This window comes from Neodiprion pinetum, chromosome 5 (genome assembly GCF_021155775.2).
Source record: "Neodiprion pinetum isolate iyNeoPine1 chromosome 5, iyNeoPine1.2, whole genome shotgun sequence".
Taxonomy (NCBI): domain Eukaryota; kingdom Metazoa; phylum Arthropoda; class Insecta; order Hymenoptera; family Diprionidae; genus Neodiprion; species Neodiprion pinetum.
The window spans coordinates 6,415,749-6,435,991 of NC_060236.1; the positions used below are offsets into that span (position 1 = coordinate 6,415,749).

At 41.5% G+C, this 20,243-nt stretch overlaps 1 protein-coding gene across 2 annotated transcripts in view; it reads right to left on the reverse strand.

Moving 5' to 3' along the window:
- wge (winged eye) overlaps positions 1-20,243 on the reverse strand; it is a 132,054-nt gene that overhangs the window by 8,385 nt on the left and 103,426 nt on the right. For both annotated transcript variants that reach the window (XM_046625691.2, XM_046625690.2), the window contains exons 7-17: positions 18,536-18,700; positions 15,528-15,746; positions 11,667-11,780; positions 9,086-9,316; positions 8,007-8,161; positions 5,005-7,868; positions 4,258-4,549; positions 3,886-4,095; positions 3,010-3,783; positions 2,648-2,876; positions 2,072-2,459 (exon numbers count right to left, since the gene is read on the reverse strand). In XM_046625691.2, the coding sequence (XP_046481647.1) occupies positions 2,072-2,459; positions 2,648-2,876; positions 3,010-3,783; positions 3,886-4,095; positions 4,258-4,549; positions 5,005-7,868; positions 8,007-8,161; positions 9,086-9,316; positions 11,667-11,780; positions 15,528-15,746; positions 18,536-18,700 (5,641 nt within the window). The remainder of the gene's footprint in view (positions 1-2,071; positions 2,460-2,647; positions 2,877-3,009; positions 3,784-3,885; positions 4,096-4,257; positions 4,550-5,004; positions 7,869-8,006; positions 8,162-9,085; positions 9,317-11,666; positions 11,781-15,527; positions 15,747-18,535; positions 18,701-20,243) is intronic.

The window sequence follows — 20,243 nt, forward strand, 5'->3', positions numbered from 1 at the left end:
AGATTGTCCGTCAAGCGGAAGATGCGCGGTTTGTCAAGGACGACATCACACGATCTTGCATCGCTGCGCTCGAGGAAAATATCAAGGGTCCAGCCGAAGTTCGGGAGGTTCTCGAGGCCCAGAAGGAGGTGGACCTTCGGTACCCCCCCCCTGTCGTAAACTTGCATGCGGCGTGTCATTCGGTTGTCGGGCGAAGAGTTCTGCTCGCCACGGCGCGAGTGCAGGTAATGGGTCCGAACGGAAGCAGCACCTACGCGCGAGCACTCCTCGATCAGGGCTCGGAGTCGTCATTTGCTTCGGAATCCATAGTGCAGTTGCTGGGGTTATCAAGGAGACGCGCTTCCGTAACACTGTCGGGACTTGGTTCCGCTGAGACAGGAACTGCGACCGCGAGGACGCAGCTGGTGCTGCGGTCCTGCGGCAATCCTAAATTCGAATTTGAAACAGACACGCTCGTCCTCCCAAAGCTCACCTCACGTCTCCCATCCGATAGATTTGGTGATCTAGATTTGCAACAATTTGAGGGTCTCGCGCTGGCGGATCCGGACTTTTCGGTTTCCCAAAATGTAGACGTGATTTTGGGCGCTGATGTTTATGGCCAGTTGCTCCGTCCCGGCTTGAAACGGTTCCCTACCTCACAACTTGTCGCTCAAAGTACGGCTTTCGGTTGGGTGATTTCCGGTATGGTGCGGTCCGACAAACGGCGGGCGGACAGAACTCTCTCTTCGTCGCCAACACAGGCACTTCACTGCTCGGTTGAACCGGATTTGGAGCAGACCCTGCAACGCTTTTGGTCTCTCGAAGATATTGCTCCGAATTCGAGTAGGCTGAGGCCCGAGGACGAGATCGCTGAGCATTTATTCAAGGAGACTCACAATCGCGACTCACGAGGTCGGTACGAAGTCCGGCTTCCTGTGAAACCAGACCGCCCTAGGGTAGCTAACGAGACTAGGTCAATGGCGCTTAAATCTCTTTCTAGTATGCAACGTCGATTTTCGCGAGACGCTCGATTGGCTGAGGCATACGGTAGCTTCATGAGGGACTACGAACGCCTGGGACATATGACTCGAGTCCCGGCCTCAGAAATACGGTGCGAGGACGCGTGGTACCTTCCACATCACGCAGTGATTCAGGCTTCGGGCGACAAATGGAAACTTCGCGTTGTGTTTGATGCCTCTCGGAAAACTCGCGAAGGTCACTGTCTGAATAACTTTTTGTGGTCAGGACCCTCCCTCCAGAGCGATCTGTCATTGATCCTCTTAAATTGGCGAAAATACCGTTTTGCGTTTACCGCGGACATAGTGAAAATGTTCCGGCAAGTCCTGGTCAAGCGCGAAGACCAGGATTTGCAGAGAATTGTGTGGGCCCCGACCGCTGATGTCAGTCCTGTTGATTACCGTTTACATACTGTCACGTACGGGACAACTTGTGCTCCATATCTGGCCATCCGCACGCTTTCGCAGTTGGTTGTTGATGAAGGGGTTAACCTCCCCCTCGGAGCTGAATGTCTCAAAGCAGAGACGTATGTTGACGACACCTTCGCAGGGGCGGAAGACCTTTCTACCGCGGTTCAGAAAAGACTTGAACTTATAGAATTGTTAAGATTGGGTGGTCTCGAGCTCGACAAATGGTCCGCCAATCATCCCGATCTTCTGCCACCTCAGGCACGACAGAACTCACCGAAAGAAATCGACGGCGACGCTGTTTGCACGGCATTGGGCCACCATGACGCTCCCCATTCCCTGCTTCCACGAGTGCGTGAAAGTTGCGGAGCACGGTTTCTCATGGAGACTTAGATAAGTTGGCTTAAGATTATTGAATGATCATTCAATCTGGTTGACAAGGAACGCACCAGCGACTGTATTATCCTGTTTTATGATGATCTGATTTGCAGTTAATAAACACTTGTCTTGCTTCGGCTTTTCCCTCTGCACCGTGAGGGTTTTTATGCCGAAGCAAGCGTCTTGTCTTTCCCGCGAAATCGTGTTATTTATTTATTCACCCTCTCACTCACTCATCCCGTCCCGATTGAAGTTAGAAAAGAACTCTGGTCAAACGACCTAAACATTACCTGTGATGACTCGCTTCGCTGTGACTGCTGTGACCGCTGTGATGACTGTGCCTGTGTCGATGTTTCCTATGCTTCCTATGTTTATGTTTTCTGTGTTCCTCGCAGAGATTGTGCTTCTTGTGTTTCTTCTTTCCATCCTGAGCGTCCTGGAGCCTTTTCAGTTTGTCTTTTCTTCGTTTCTTCAATCGTTTTCTCTCGCGATAATCATCGTTAACCTTCGAATCCGCATCTTCAGTTTTCGAAGGTTCATTAGGCTTGATTTCCCTGCTAGTACTCGGTGCGTTGAGAGCCTGTTGTTGATTCCGCGTTGGAACTCGTTTTTCTTCCGTCGATGAGGAAGTCTGTCTGCGACGCTTACCGAGGGTGAGAAGAGGGTTTGGGTCGTATTCTAAAAAATAGGAATCGCTGAATTAGAACAAAGAAATTGACCGTGAAATTTGTTTCAGGAGCAAAGTAGATTTAATAAATGAATACTGTGAAAGTATCGTTCTAAACTAGCGTCAGACGAAAAGACCGATCGTTTCGCAAAACAAAATCCAACCCGAGAAAAAGCTAGAATAATCCATTACTACGTACCAACAACCGGATAGTCAGGTTGCAGTAGTCTTATATCATCTAAAGCAATCCTACCGCTATCCCCGTCATCGAATTCCACGCTAACAAATTTCGCATCTAATTCAGGATCAGGTTCGGAAGATTCAACGGATGTTCCCGGGTACAGACAACGATACTGCTGACTCCAGTAGGCGCAAAGTCTCGTTCCGGGTGTTATTTCACTTGTAGAGGCTGGGCAGACTTCCACAATCTAAGAAGAAAGAAAAGTAAACGTCAGCTGAATCGGAGCGTAACTCTTGGAAGAATTAATTTCACACTAAACAGCTTTCTTCGTCGTTCCATCGTCTAATAGACGTCTAAGAAAAAAAGGGGAATCAACTTACAGCATCTCGGAATATTTCTTCTCTCGGATGAATGTGTGGTCTGTTCCCCCTTTCGCCGTCCAAAGTTATGGCGTAAACGTCAGGAGGCTCGACGGCGCTAAGCCTACCGGCATAAAAGAGGCCACCCATTGCTGTAAGAACTCTTAGCTGATCAATAGCCAAGTGAGCGGAAGTCAATTTACACCTGTTCATGACACTCTCGGTTCTCTCCGCAGTCTTTTCACTTTTCTCAGTTTTCGCGACCTTCGCACATTCCTTGCACTCCTTGTACTCCATTGATTTCCGCCGTTTCGAGTCTTTCGTATCCCGGTCACCCGACTTTCGTCTCTTCGGCGATGATGAGCAGGATTTGCGTTTCTTCTTTTTCGATTTTTCATGCTTATCTTTGTCCCGTTCGCTCTTTTCGACTGGCACGACTTTCGTTTCCTCTGCAGATTCAACCCGCGACGAGGTGTCCGATGGTGGAATATTCTCAGCCACGTTGTTCCATTCCCCGTTTTCGTCATCTTTCCAGGTCTTCAGCTTTGCCTCGGCCTTCAATTTCGGTTTCACCTTGTTCACCTGTTTTTCAAGCTTTGCATTCGTGCTGAATTTTTCCTTCTCCGCTATTATTGAGCTGATCACACTTTTGTTATGCAACGGCGTTTGCTTTGCCGGTTTCGATTTACCTTTTCCCGAATTCTTTGAAGTTTTTTGTACTTTAGTATTTGCCTTTGCGGCAGATGGACCCGACGATTTAAATGGCAGAGGTGTGTAACCCGTCTTATTAACCAACTGGAATAAAAACAATGAATATCACTTTCCACTTAAATTCGAATAACGAAATATCTTACTTTCAAATAATTTCGTCGAATGCAAATTCACTTTTATCGTTACCTTGTTTTGGAGGTGACGATTTTTTGCTGCCAGTAAATAACTAACCAGCGAGGCTTTGCTCTTCGGTTTCTTTGCCACGATCGTTTCCGTCAGATGCCTTATGCTGCCGGAAGCGCACATAAGTTTCCTGGGTCTTCCGACCTTTCGTTTTTTCGATGCCGAGCTTAGGCCGGTGAGAGTCGGAGCGGGCGAAGACGTGTCGTATTCAAGCTGAAAATATTCAATCGATATTATTGTAAAGATATCGAGCTGCATATTTTCGTATTGTTTGGTACATCTTACGTATTCCCTTTGGATGGACTGCGTTAAACAAAGGGAAAAGTTGCTCGTTTTATGGTATATGCGCATTAAGCCTAAACAAACGATTCCTACCCTTGTCAAACTCTTCTCTTCTGTGTCCTGCAATATTGTACTAGTTGGTAAGACGGTGATTGGTGATGCAACTGGTGGCACTGGGATCGGTATGCTCGGGATGCTATCCAGAAGCTTGATGTGACTTCGAGGCTCACCGAGTTTCACCAAATTCACGTTACATCGTGGCATTCCTACCACGCCAGTTGTCAGAGGCGGCGATACTGCCTCCGGAGAACGCACCCGTGACTTTTGAGGAGATTCAATCACCTCCAGAGGCGGTGACGATGAAATAATGCGGTCACATTCCGAGCTGATGCAAATCAGAGTTATGAGAAAATTACAGAGATCTATCGATAACTTGATATTTCTTTAAAACCTTGCAATTCGAGTGTCAATGAAACGAACGGTTTCAGGGAAACCATACTCGAAGTCTTCGAAAGAATTTCACGTTCCACAATTTTTTCTGCGGCATATTTATTCATTTTTCGAAGAGTATCATCACTTCTTTGGATTGAAAAGTGTAGCTCGAGAGTCTGTGCAACGTGAAGCTTTCTTTTTTTCAAATTCTGAATATGCAGTTCGGATCATTCTACGGCGACGATACTTATTGGTGTAGAAAAAGCTCGGTATTTCTTAGTAGATAAAAATTAAGTAAAGAAGAACTGTGAACTACTAAAAAATATGAATCAGTCCATAAAAGAAATCTTCAACTTTCACGGGAGTGTTTAAACAGAAAAACGACAATTGATTCTAAGGTATTCTCACCTTGAAGAATGACTCTTTCTCCTGGGTCTTCCAGGGCCCTTTTTGTCGTCCTTTTTCGGTGTCAGCCTGGACAGTTCCTTTTGCTTTTCTTTGTACTTTTTCTGAATATCGGCAAGCTTTACTCGCATATCAAGCTCCATGGCGTCCATGTTCGGCCATTCGGTGTCTCCATCGGGTTGTCCTTTACGGGCGATGAATTTCTTCGCCTCCACTTCGGCCTGCTGACTTCGATACCTGTGATGAGAATCACGGGAGTCGTCGATGGTCGCAGGGTTGACATTTTTCAAACTCCCGTTTTCAGGTATCGAGTGTTTGTTATTACTAACGATACGGTCACCGTCCGGCGCGTTTTGCTCGGCTTCGGAATCCGTGAAATCGTTATCGCGACATCTCTCGTCGATGGAATCCTTGCTGTTGCGTATGTAGTATTCGTATTTCTTTTTGTACGTACCATGGACCCGACCATTTTCAACTTCGAAATTTGTCACAGGTCGGAGACCCCGTTCCTGCCCGTTCATTCCACTGGGTTTAAACGCCTTGCGATCAGTAGACGAATCCACTATCTTTTCGTCCTCTTCTTTCTTAGTCGTATTAAAACCGAGGAAATTTCTGTTCGAGAAATCGATCTGGCGTCTCGTTTTCTCTTTAAATTCGTGCCACTGCTCCGTCGGCTCATCAGTTTGCTTACGTTTCGCTGATTCTTCGTACGGTTTGTGAAGACTGTTCTTCGGGCTCTCGTCGATCCGCGGTTTCTTCGCGTCCTCGTAACTCTCGTCTTCGCCGACACCGTTCTCGGAGTGTTTCCTCTTCTCGACGCGAAACGTGTCTTCCTTTAAAACGGCGTTCCCCTTTCCCAAATTCAACAACAATCTTCCGGCCTGCGATAGCTCCTCAGAATTATCGACCGCCGATGATTTCTTTGGCTCATCTCCGACGACTTCCTCCATAAATCTCTGCTCCGCCAACGCGCAAAGCAGCCCCAAAGGACTCTCGACGTTGTTGTTGTTGCTTTCGCTCTGCGGCGATATTGTTCCCAGCTTTGTCGGCGATTCCGGATACTCATTGCCAGACTCGGCTTCCTGAGATCGCGCGGCTTCGAAGCCGGGTTTCAGGTGTTCGAACTGCTCGATACTGTTCGAAAGCAATTCAAGCCCGCTCAAATCGACCGCCAGTTTAAGTTTCGAAACGTTCGATTTCGTGGACTTTAGCGGAAGCTTTGCTCCTTTGTCCTTTGTCAAAATGGCGCCACTTTTTACCGCCGATATTTTCGATACGTACTCCTTCTTCGGAGGCGAAGGATAGACCTGCGGCTGAGTAACCAAAGATTCGGATTTCACAGATGAAATATCGTTATCGGGTTGTTCCTCGATATTGTTGTTCAACGTGTAATTGTTGAATACGTAATTTTTTTTCGGTGAATTATAACTGTGATTTTCCGGTCGTTTCAAGTTCAGCGTTTTGTTGTTCAAAGGGATCCGCTTTCCGGTTTCGTCAGACTTTCGCAAATGATCATTCTTCTCCTCGCACTTGACTCTCTCGTTAAAAGTATCCCCGTTTTCCGTCACGTAAGAAACATTCTCCATATTCTCACCGGAATTCACCCGACAACCGTTATCCTCGACTTTCAAAACGCGCAAATGATTCTCGGTATTCATCGATATTCGATTCACCTGTTCATCGTCCTCCGATTTTCTAATATCCTGCAAAGCTGCCGCCGCGTTTTTCTTCAATTTTTCAACCACATTCTCGATACCGGGATGATACTTTTCCGCCGAGTGTCGTTTCGCCGGTTCGCTAATCCTCTCCTGGCACTTTGATTTCTCCGTAGTTTGCAGCTGACCGTGATGCAGGATCGGTTGCATTTGCGGTTGCAATTTCTGCGAGTAAATACAATCGGTAAACGTGTCGTCCTTTTCCATTTTGACAACGACTTGCTTGCAATTTTGTTCCTCGGCGTCAATCGACGGCATGTCAAAAGACTTCTTGACAACACCGGAATGATTATGAATACTCGGAGCTTCCAATTTCGCGTGACAGCTCACGCAGTTTGAATTCTGCACCGAGCCCTTCGACGAAGTTTCGAAATTAATCTTCTTCGTCGAAACGTTCGAATTCTCAACTTTAAGTTCATCGACCCTAACGGCGATAGCCTCGACGGTTTCGACCTTGGTCCTGACCTCGGCGATGTTCGTTGTTCCGCAACCCTTCTCCTTCCTCTCATCAACAGCCAAAGTTTGAGTTCTGCCGAGATCGCTAACTTTCACCGAATGATCGGAGCTTCTCCGCCTGCTGAAGAATTCCAAATTCTCGTGAAAACTGTCGCAGTTCTCCTCCGTGATCTCGATTATCTTAAGCCCGGATCTCAGATCCGAGACCATCTTCTCCTCCTGACCATGGCAGTTGACGACGTGTTCGATCGTTCTGTCAACAGACGTAATGCTCCTCACTACGTCGGATTCCAGCCTCGTTGGACTCGTCGTCGGGTACCTGGGAGAATCGGTAACGCCGATTGACGTGTTATCGTTCTTCTCAACCTTACCGACAACGTTGGAAACGCTGATGCCGTTAACGCTTGCGACTTTCACGATGTTGTTGCAGAACTTCTCCGGCGACGAGACTATCTCGAAATTCGTCGTGTTCGCGTTGCCGCTGCCGTTGCCGTTGATACTTCCGTGCATTTGGCAGGGGCTCAAGTTCTGCTCCTGTTTGACGATCGCGTCGAGAACCGGAAGCTCCTCATCGTCAGGTGAATCCGTCTGATTCGAGGCGTCCTGAACACCGATCGGTGTCACTTCCGGCGTTTCGATGACCGGTGTCGGCGTTGATTCCGGAGGCGGTGTGAGGCAGGAAACCGGTGAAGTCGCCTGGAACCAAGGATGAAAAAAACTCGTTAGTTTAATGTGAGAAATTGGCGCGCAGGGCGATTCGACGAATTTCGCTACCTTCTTGCCGATAGTTAATTCTTGCTCACGGCGAGAAACTGAGCGTCGAACCGAGCTCACCTGTGACCTGCAGTGGGCAGGTTCCGCCTGGCTGATTTGTACCAGAGCTGGTGCATGCGGGTAATAATGGAGCGTGGTAACGAGCGGCGAGTCGGGAATCAGTGCGCCGGACATCGATGTCACGGTTTGCAGAGCTTTCGTCGATTCGGCGGATGCTGAAAATCGTTCGAATTCTCGATAATTTTCCAAATTTCATTTTCTTTTCTTTTTTGTATATAACTTTATTAAACTCTGAGAGTTGGGCACAAGATACCTATTTCAAGATAGACAAAAAAGTGTCGTGGTTTTTTTTTTTTTTTTGATAATCTGCTCCAAACATGTTCTAACAAAAGCATTTTGCGTTATAAGTACATATATGAAAAAAAAAATATATATATATATAATATATATTTTACTCATTAAGGGTTATCAGGACGCATGTCATGAAAATTTTATTCCTCACTATTCCCGAGGGTTTCTCTTTGCCGAAAATTCTGTTCACGAATAAGAAACTTTCATGATTCGCTACGTACATTGTTGTATCTAATATGAACTACACACAAGAGTCGTGTGCGAAAGATCCGTACTGTAGAAGTTTTACGTATTTCTGACCCCGAAATAATTTCAAAATCCCCACGAGACGCATAAAAATTTTCAGGAACAAACTTTTCTGACAATTAAAAGTTGTCAAAATTTAATTCCACCTAACGGCCATCCTGATTAATAGGTTTCTTATTTATATACGCGCAAAACGTAGGTGGGCGATTTGCACAGTGTTTTGTTTTTTTTTTTTTGTTTTTTTGTCTCTTTCAAAATGAAAACTTGATAGAAACTCAAGTGACAAAACGAGAATGTGTCACATATGTGTGTGATTCGAATCATATTTATTTGAGTATCTGTGCTATGAGAAAATAATAATAATAATAATAATAATAATAACAACAGCAACAACAACAACAACAACAACAATAAGAATAATAATAATAATAACGAATCGAACGTTTCTCTTTAACGAACTAGCAATTGACTAGCCGTAACAGAGTCAAGATAGCGAATGAAATACAGTATAAAGGACCTTTATACGAACGGGTCAAACTTACTAATGATAGTAGTTGGACTGTTGCTGCAATCAGCTTCGATTTTGACAATGGGTAAATTGTTCTGCTGTTTCCGTTTGTTGTCGGTGAGGACGATACGAGCACCCCCAATATCACTGAGAAGTTGTAGAGACGGGGGCGGCGGCGGAGGCAGTAAAAGCGGGGGCGGGCCAACGTTGCCTCCGTTGTTACCAGAGTAGTTTGGCCAAACCACGGCCTGCTGAACTTGTTCTGCTGCGGCAAAGCGTGTAAACAATCATTCGTAAGCTGTTGTCGTTAGTTCAACTTTGTTAGTTTGTTAATTTTAGTTTTACGATATTCTTTAAACACTCCATCTTTACCATCCCCGCGTCGGTAGCGAGACAACGTGGAGTGAATGTGACGTAACGGAAGAAAATTAACGACAGCTACGTAGGGTTGTAATATTATATATCTAATACCGGAGAGCACAATTTTCGTTGCGATATATATAAATATAATAATACATCATGCGTGTGTTTGATCATCGTTTATTTATTTTGACACGCGGTGTATTATACATACTGTATACAGAAGTATTTATATTTATACGTGACAAGTTCATCGTGCGGGATTATAAACGACGATGAAAATATTTGTAAAGTTGGTGTGTATATTTCAAGTTTAAGCGAGATAAAAATCAAGTTCAATTGTCATCGCGATTTCGTACAATAATCTACATATATGCAAGCGGTATTTGCACAGTGAGTACATGAAAAAAAATTCATACAGACAATTTTTTACACGGATCGCGTTTTAAATTAGGAACTATACGCGCTCTACCTGTATATCGGCTTGGGAAAAACGTCAGGTGATCTATACGATAAGAAAATACACGAAACTTGGGTACATCAGATATCGGTGAAGAATAACGTGTTGAAAATCAAAGAAATATTTACCCAAACACGTAGGTGTGTGTAAATAAAACATTTATACGTATATGCGTGCAGGTTAAATTTAAAATTTTCATCAAAGTTCCAAAAAATATAATATGACAAGTGTTAGTCCAACGATCATAGAATACAGTCATTGGAAAATAAATTTGATTTCACGCATAATACAAGTCATAAAATACGATAGAAGCCCGACGTTTTCAAATATTTCAACACTTGCGTTACAGATTATATTTGTCACATAGATCGACTGAAGAAAGTCGTTCGGTTCAATAATCACTGGTATATATTATATACATACAGGAATTTACAGATGATCCACAGTACAAATTGCGTCAGACTGAGAGAAATTTTTATTTCCGGTTACCGCTCGGTCCTTAACTATTTTCATTCTTTTACCACGATCGAAAAATATAGTTCTAGGTAGAAAATGAAAATTACTATTCTTTCTCATTACGATCACTGTTGCTATATTTTCTCGCAACTGTTGCGAAAATTTAACGCTCGTGCAACGATAAATTGACGTTGTAGCCTTGTTCACCTAAAAAAGTAGAGCAAACCTCAGAAACTGATTTTGCGTTGCAATTAGCAAAAAAGGATCGACGATAGCGCAAAATGTTTACGCGTACCTCGTTTTTCCCAATTCCAACAATATTCAAACAGTTTTTTTTAACGATACCTGTTTTACTCAATTTTTCTACCTACTGTAAAAAATGAAATTTTTCTCAGTGCACGAGGTTTCCGAAACGAAGAAAGAAAAAGAATCATTAATTAAGTTACGAACGCTCGGATGAAATTCAAAACCGAGTCACACAAACGTATATATATATATATAATAAAGTTGCACCTGCCGTTTAATTTTTGAAATATCAATCGATCTTCTTCGTAACGCAGCTGCTCGATTATACACATCGGTCATGCAAACATGCATGTGTATACCATTTGATAGGAGCACACAGAGACCGCAGGCTGCTGATACGCGTACGAAATATGCGCTGCTGTCGGACTGCAGCAACAGGCCTTGCATTCAGCCTTAGTCCTAAATGTCACACGTGTACTCGTGTATGTGTAACCGCGTGCCTGAACCTATGATGCTTTAGGGTATATTTATAAAGCGGACGATAATGGTGGTGTGGATGGCATGGTCGTCGGCCAGTCCAGCGGCATAATATAGCCGCGGCCCCGCTTCGTTATATGGCGGTCATAAATGCGATAATAAATGAAGAGGCCGCTGATGACGGTCTGCGCGTATATGCGTGTTACATACGAATGTATACAGAGAGAAATGTGTAGCCAAGTAAGATGAGAAATAAGAAAAAGACCGAAACAGCGGAAACTGAGGCCATGATCTTTGTATTATCCCATCGCTGACACGCCGTAAAACATGCAAAAAGCCCCGTTTACGAAATTTTGCGGCAAGAAACGAAGAAACAGAAAAAAAAAAACAAACAAACAAATCCGAACAAATTTAACATGTCTAATTGTAAATCAATGCAACAATATAAAATTGTTTCGCGCGGTTTTGTACATTGCTTTTTTTTTTTTCTTATTCTACATACACATAATACATATGTATTCGTACACGGCTATGATGTAATTAACCTAGATGATTGGACATATCGTGCGAATTGTTATTTTTATTCATTTATTTATTTATTTATTTATTTTTTTACCTGTAGCGTGTATGAGAAGAAGGTGGCCGGTTGACGGGTCTCTGACGAGCTGAAGACCGCCTTGAAGACCTCCGATTCCCATTTGAGGGAAGCCCACAGGGTCCATCGGCATCGCTGTCAGATGAAAGACGATAATGAGTTTGATATATAGGCGCGTGGGGAGGGGGAGGAAGAGGTTTTATCTGAAACTCGTTCGCCCGTCAGGCCTTCAGCCTCGAGATCCAGGGAATGGTCTATATGTATATGTATGCGCGTATATATATATAAATGTAATAATTTTTTTTTTCCTTCCACAGTTTCTTTTGAAAATTTTAACTGCTTTTTGTTTTTTTTGTTTTTTTTTTCCAACGCTAATGTTTTTACCCTTCAGCGGGATTTACGACCCACGGTATTATACGTTTTCGAAACTTATCGGGAACCCGGCGCCTGCTTATTAGATATACCTACGAAATTTCAAGTCAGTATCGTGAACGGATCATTTTCAAGTTCACCGCGTCTAATGATGAATATGCCGAGTGTGTTGGGTAATCAGTACTCTACCTATATATATATATATATATATATATGTAAAGTACCCATAACCGAGTCAATCGACTCGTTACATACCGACAAAATGATACACCTACTTTATAGGTATATAATGTACGCGGTATGTAATTATAATAGCATCGTTGTATAAGATGCGTTAATTAAGAGCATCATAAATCCGAGGCGAACTATAAAAATGGGTGAATTTTGGTAAGATGCCCGAGTGGTGGAAACTCGTTGATTTTTGTTTGGCCAAAAAAAACTTTCAGAACGAGACACGAAATTCTGGCGAAACGCGTCATTCCCGATGGATAAGTTGTATTTTCACGGCTCGCTTAACCGGGGCACGTTCAAAACTGCGAGACGCGGTTTGGCGCGATTTATACACAAGGCAATTACTGCGGTCCTCGGATCACGTTGGGCAAATTGTCAAATTGCACTGTACGCAAACATTTTCATTATTATTATTATTAATACGGGAATACGATGCGAATCGCGAAGATCAACGATTCTCTCGACGCAACATCGCTGTATCCGCAGGATCAAAATCAAGAAAATTTTGTCTCTTCAAAGCTGCCGTAAAAATTCGTGTAGTAACGTTTATATTTTAACGCGAACACAAATTCATGAGAAAACGTTTTTGTCTTGTAATTTTTGGCCCTCACGCCCTGTTCGGAAACTTGAGAGGTTTATCTTTTTTACAGTAGGACCCCTATAATGGATCTTGACGTCCTATTATAACCTATTCCGGTACTCCGTGTGAGATACTCCTCTGATATTAGAGCCTGTTCAATGTCTCGTGGCACTAAAAAAGTATTGGTGATTACATTATTCTACTTATTCGGAATAATTAAGATGCGATAAGGAACCAAGGTTGCGAAAATGTAATAATTCAAATATCAACGCGCTATCTGTTAACAAAATAATAAATGAGGCGCCAAACCTAGGACTTTTAATCACCCGAAAAATTGAATAACGCAATTGATAATTGTCACAGTGTGAAAAATGAATTTAAATTACATTAATTATTATCAAAGTAACGAGTATTTTCTTTTTTTTTAAGCGAATTTTTGGAAGTATCGCTTTTAATATCCGATGATCGAAATTGATGTCCGTCCTACATTGAACCTAAACGTGGAAGAAACGGAAGTGTCGGTCAAGTTTATGTCTAGAACAGGTTCTCTTTTCGTAGGACTCGCAATGCGTACTAGACGAGGATGTAATTTTCAAATCGAGCTGGTACGTAAAGTGGCATGACGCGGAACTCGATATGATCGCGAAAATACGGACAGCAATTCCGAGAGAAGCTAGGAGCGGTGAACCTGCGTTTTAAACACGTCGTAAAAGTGCGGACAGCTGTGTTGCGTATATAATCTGCATAGCCAATGGCATTCGGGGTGCGTGAAAAACCGGGTCAAATATATATAAAACTATCGATACATGTGCATCATGAGCATTGTAAGAAGTAGGTGCATTTGTTATATTTACATGTAGTTATACAGGATATGTGTATACGTATATGTTCACATATTGCTCTATAATACGTATAATATAAGTTACGTAACAAAACGTTCAGGCTTTATTGTATTATAATATAGTTTCACGAGAGATCGAAACCTAGATTGAATTGTACATACCTACGTACGTAGAATATATATATATATTATATATGTATATATACGGAAATAGAGCTGACTTGGTTGACATTTCATGAAACCGTCACAGAATTTATTATCGCACCGGGTCAGATCATTGCCGCGATTCCGAATACCACGTGCTTTACGATTGTTAATTAAATCGAAGAAATCAACTACCTTCCTCAATTAACGGCTATAATAAGTTAGCTACTATCCGACCTTGACCCTGGAACTTTTACCTTCAATTTTTATCTATACATATACTCGCAATTATGGTAATTCTCCGCGTTTCAAGTTTGAGGTAAAAGAAGGAGGAAAAAAAAAAACAAATGCGCCGGTTGTACGGTAGTTAACAATAAGTGTCCGCAAAGCGATATCTAGGCGATTTGGTTTTTTTTATCATTTTCTTTTATTTAATTCTTTTTTTGTTTTCGTCAAAGTTCGATCTGTTTCACTGCACATGATTCGATTCGCATGCATGACTCTTGGAAATTGTATGGGTACTGCCGCGGTAATGATGACTCAGGATTCGATCATTCTCACGGGTTTATATACATAGATATACAGACGTAGAAAATCGACGCGCGGTCTGAGTGAATTTACGGTTTTTGAGGAAGAACCTGCGGACTGACCATTAATTGCTGTTCGATATCGATCGAATAAAGGATCGGAACTTTACACCGACTGCAAGCTTTTATCGTAGAAAAATTCCCTGCTACATATATATATATATATATATATATATATTATATACATATACCTACAAGGCTGTTCCGTTAGGCGTACATACTTTAGAGATTAGAATTCAATTATTATTTGAAAATGATTTTTCAAACTATTTTCCATACGATGAAAAGTAAGTCCCAATTTAAATCCACAGATCGTACGATTTTACGACAGTATTTTTAATTATACTTATTATACACAATACGATAGAATCTAATTTCAAGTGTATTTATAATCACTGCGATTCATCTGTACGGTTTATAGTTCTCAGATACTCGCAAAAAATTTTCTTGTTAAACCTTTCATATCGGGCAACAATTTTCAGCAACTTTAATTCAATCATTTTCGATCGTAATTAATATCCGTGACATTACACTACAGTTATACATATAATGCAACTTTCCGTAATCGCATATAAATGTACATTCTGTATAAAAATCGATCAGGAACGAGTATAAATAAACCGTTGAACTATCTCTGAGGTACAAGTTCCGCGGAATGATCTGAGCGATGAAATTGGTAGTCAACGCTGTATTCAAATTTCGATATTTAAATTTGGAATAATCGAAAACCGTGACCGTAACATTTGATTTTCCGCACCGAGATAAATTTTTAGCTCCGTTTACCGCTCAGTCCTTAACTATTTTCATTCTTTTACCAAAATCGAAAAATACAGTTCTAGGTAGAAATGGAAAATTAGTTTTCTAGCCGTTACCGAAAAGTCTAGTATCCGTTGCTATTCCTTCTCGTTACGATCGCTGTTGCGAAAAATGTTTAGGCGTGCCTCGTTTTTCGTAATCCCAACAATATGAAAAACACCGTTTTTTCAACGATAACCGTTAATTACCAAATTCAAGTTCAAAGACCCTCTCGGCCCCGTCGTCGTGGTCTTTACCCCTTTACTTCCGGGTACGTCGACCTTCGACAGGGTCGAGACCTTGACCCGACGTCCAACGTTTCGTGACCTCACCTGCGGTTGGATACTGCCAAAAAGTGTGGGGCCAAGCGGTGGCGGTGGTGGCGCCGTTCCCGAGACTCCCGAGGGTTGCATTCAGGGATGAATTGAGGGCGGCGTTAAGCCCGGGCGGAAGTGTGGCTGAGGGTATGGTCAGGTGGGCCGGCCGATCTTCCCCCGCGGCCCCACAATGCACCAGCGTAGCCCCGCCCACTGTCATGGCCGCGGCACCTCCTGGACGCCCCCAGAAACAAACACACAAAGACCCCTTCTTAAACAGCCTTCGGTTGGAAACATGGCCGAACCTTCTACGCCGGCCGCAGATATGCGTTATACCTACACCTATACCTATTCCTATACGTATACGTACGAATATACAAATACACAAATATACAAATATATATATATCTACACAGGTACGCGCGTGTACAAATAACTGCACAATTAGTGAAATTGGCGGTGTGTTGTTTGAAATTTTACATCTACGGTAAATCGGTCGTAATTTCTTTTCCGTATCGGTGCGGTTTGACCCTTTCAGTCGCACATTTTTCGACTCGATATTTTGGCCACTAAGGGGGGGGGGAGATTTTTGGAGTCACTGTTCCCGGATCTGACGTCGGAATTTGGTCATTTCGATATCCAAAATGGCGGATCCAATATTGAGGATGTAAAATCGAAAAAATTATAAAAACACGATGATTTTGGTCGAAACTTGTTACCTGATGGGTTTTTTTTGTTTTTTTTTTTGTTTTTGGGTTATACGAAGTAACGAAGATCATCCGAAATTGTAAATAAACTGTGATAAGGCAGGGCGTGGAAATTTTTGAAGCGGTACGCTGAACGTTTGACGTTATGTTACGTATACAAGAGGAAAGAAAGATATTACAACCGATTTATTAAATCAAATTTCGAACAATTCGCCGCATTTATTGTCAGTTATTGTGCGGCTATAAGAATCGATTAGTGCACTGATATACCTACGATAAGCGAACAAGTAAAACCAGACATACATATAGCATTATTATATTCGCAATTACGATACATCTGTATAGTTTAGGAATCGACATCGAAATTTCATATTATACTCGTATACTCACGGTGCATGGATCGGTATAATTTTGTTTGAAATTTTTAAATGTACCGCAGGTATAATAATACGATAATAATACGGCTCTCTGATTAAATTCCTTCTAATTTCCGGGCTTTCTGGACACGCAGCTACGTCATACATAAATCGCTGCCGGATACCGTTGCAACAATAATTGACCGACAAATCGCGGTTTCGGTTCAGTTCGGTTTGGAATTCCTGAAAATTTACTCCACGTTATGCACAATGATCAACAACAGTTGTGCGTTTGTACACTCGAACTTGTTACAACTTCGTTACGCGCATTCCCGTGCAGCGCTAATTGCATTTATATAGGTCAGTTTACCGCACTGCAAAATGCATATAAAGATTTTTCTATTTCGCGATAAATTCTACTATTATTAGTATCAGAAGGCACCAACTTTGTATCGCTCGTTTCGGTGTGATGATATAAAAATGCACTGTTATTATATGATTATTATACAAGTAGCTGTAATGTTACATCTTCAATTTGGCATACCACTTAATAAATGACGAGAACTTTCATAGCGCCGATCAGATGTATGATTCATGTGTGATTGTAATCGCGGACGATTGAACCGGATGTAGGTACATTAATATAACTCAATAATGCGCAGCAACGAAATTCGTCCGCGTCTTTGTTACATAACAGAGCCGAAATTTACAACAATTACACCGAGGAGGCTTGTAAATTGTGTTAGAAATAATGGCAGTTCAATCGTTATTTTATACAACCTACATAAATTGCGTATAGAAATGTAACTGCGAAATTTATATGCTATATGCTGTATACTAAGACGATTAAATTGACTTTCTACTACGCTGTTAAAAATTTCTGTATGAAACTTCCTACTCTGTATCAGAAGTTTCATTCGTATACGGAACAGTGAATTCACCATACATTTACAGTTTATTCAATTTAACAAACAATTTAGTAAATTCAAATAACTTTTTTCTATATTTCCGTTAAATTTTTTTTTATAATCAAATTTTTATTTTAAACTTAACACAAGTACATAGTATTTAGAATTATTAAATTTGTATCTTGGTTTCGCAATTTGACAACTCTTTCGTACAGCAAATGTATAGTAAATTCCAAATAATTTTTAACAGTTTTAATATTTTACATAAAACCTTCCTGTAAATATATATATATGCATATAATATTACATATAATCGATGAACACGTATCGTGTACTACACGTATATCATACATGTATATAACCAGCCTCACTTTCGACCCTTGTTAATATTCCATGTCCGATATTTGAAACATTTCACCCTGCGGCGTAGTCGACGGAATTTCGATATAAATAGTTGTAGCCATGCAGAGCTGGCTGTAATATAGGCGGGGTATTAACTGAATATCGTCAAATATATCCGTCGTGCACGTTGTATTGAATCGCTCGTCTAATTCGCGACTCGATTAACTTTTCATTTATAAATAACGTAAAACCGCGTTATCAAACGAGTGTCAAAAAAAAAAAAAAAAAAAAGAAAAGAAATATTAATTAAACTATAAAGATTTCTCTCTAATTTCGGCGAATATAATTATCCGAAAACACTCGACAATTTATCGATTACAGATACGTACACGGTATTGCGGTGCGGAATGTTTTTTTTTTTTTTTTTCTTTTCTTTCTTTTACGAGAAACTTGTCCGAAAGGATTTTTCGACGGTAATCAGACGTCACGTAAAGCGGCAGTTCTATTTCTACGTCCGTTGACGGGAATCGCGACGTCGTCGTCGAGAGTATAATATTTTAGGTGTATATAAACTTGACGTTGACGTCGGCCTGGTTTTCTCGCGGCTTTCAACCGGAAAATAATTAAGGTCAGCCGCGTTGAAATAATAATCAAGGTACAGGTGTGTATGCATGTGATATAACGCGTATCGGTATTAAGGTTCCACTTACCCATATTATCCGGCTGGAAGTGATGATAGCTCGCGTGATGCGACGTGTGATGACTCAAGGAGACGTTCCTCGTCGTCGACGACGAAGTTTCCTGATGCTGCAGCCTCTGACGGGCGACTGCTATTCCCACGGGAATACCGCTCCCCGAATTCGACACTACGATACCTGTAACGGCGAGGTAACGATAAACGAATCAATTAACGCACAAGTATGATAAACTATTACAGTTACTTGTATAAAGGCGAATGCGCGAGCGCAAAAATTGCGATGGAAGTAATATTTCGTTCGATGATACGGCGTTTCTTTATACCTACAGGGGTACAGAGGGTGAAATTTAGACGGTACTGTAGGAAATAAAAGAATCGCTGGGACCGTTTTTTGAAATCGTGAAAATTCGGTTTTATAGAATATATTTAGAATATGGATGGTCGAAATATTATACAGATATTTTTTATATAATATATGGTCCAATTTGCCGATTACGAAGGCATGAATGGGACGTTACCGTGTGCACTAAATCAAGATTGAAAAGTTGACAAAGTTTGAAACTTCCCTTGGCAAAAAATGCCACATCAAAGTTTATCGTTTCGACCTAATTGAGTTTTAAACGCGAATTGTTCTCGTATAGTTATAATTGGCGAACTTGCCCCAAATATTTACGTTCAATTCGACTGTTCTTACTTTAGCATTTCGGGTTGATAAGCCAAAGGTGAAGCAAGTAATTGACAAGTGAGAACAAATCGTATTAAACGTAAATTTGTTTATTTTCGAAATTCATATTTAATTCGATTTTTCTCACCGTCCAAATGACTCGTCTAACCTCTAGCTTCTAAAACAAAAACTTGCCCACTTCCGCATGTTGTTCCCAAAAGCGAATCGATTAGGTCTATTCATTGGAAGATAGTGTTTTTTTTTTTTTATATCCGTAAGTATACAGCGGGATTATAAAAATCAAACTCATGGTGCCGAAACACCTATAAAGACTCGGTGAATGGGACGATTTTTTTTTTTTTCACGTACAACACTCTACGCCATATTTATAAATAAATAAAATCGCCGATGGTGAGAGTAATACGCGTGGAATGCCTCGCATGTAATATCCAACCCCCTGCCGCATGCAGGGTGTTTCCGCAAAGCGTTTGGGGGAATCACGATGTCGGTCTTGTGTTTGGTTGGCGATGCGTGTCGCCGCCGTACGGAACGTGAGGCGTTGTTTCTTTTTCATTTTTTATTTGTACTTTCGTTTCTTTCTTTTTTCCCTCCACTTGTACCTTATTTATTTCCCTCTCAAATTCTCTGCAACTCTCCTATATGTACACACACATGTATATGTAATACATGTATCGTACAAATTACTTTTAACGTAGTTATTAAGTACATATAGAAAAATTTCATTCGTTACGGTAACTGGAAAAATTGAGTAAAACAGATATCGTTATAAAAACTGTTTGAATATCGTTGGAATTAGGAAAAACGAGGTACGCGTAAACATTTTGCGCTATCGTCGATCCTTTTTTGGTAATCGCAACGCAAAATCAGCTTCTGAGGTTTACGTCAATTTATCGTTGCGCGAGCAATAAATTTTCGCAACAGTTGCAAGAAAATATAGTAAGAGTGATCGTGACGAGGAAGAATAGCAACGGATACCAGACTTTCCGGTAACGGCTAGAAAACTAATTTTCATTCTGGTACCTCGAACTATATTTTT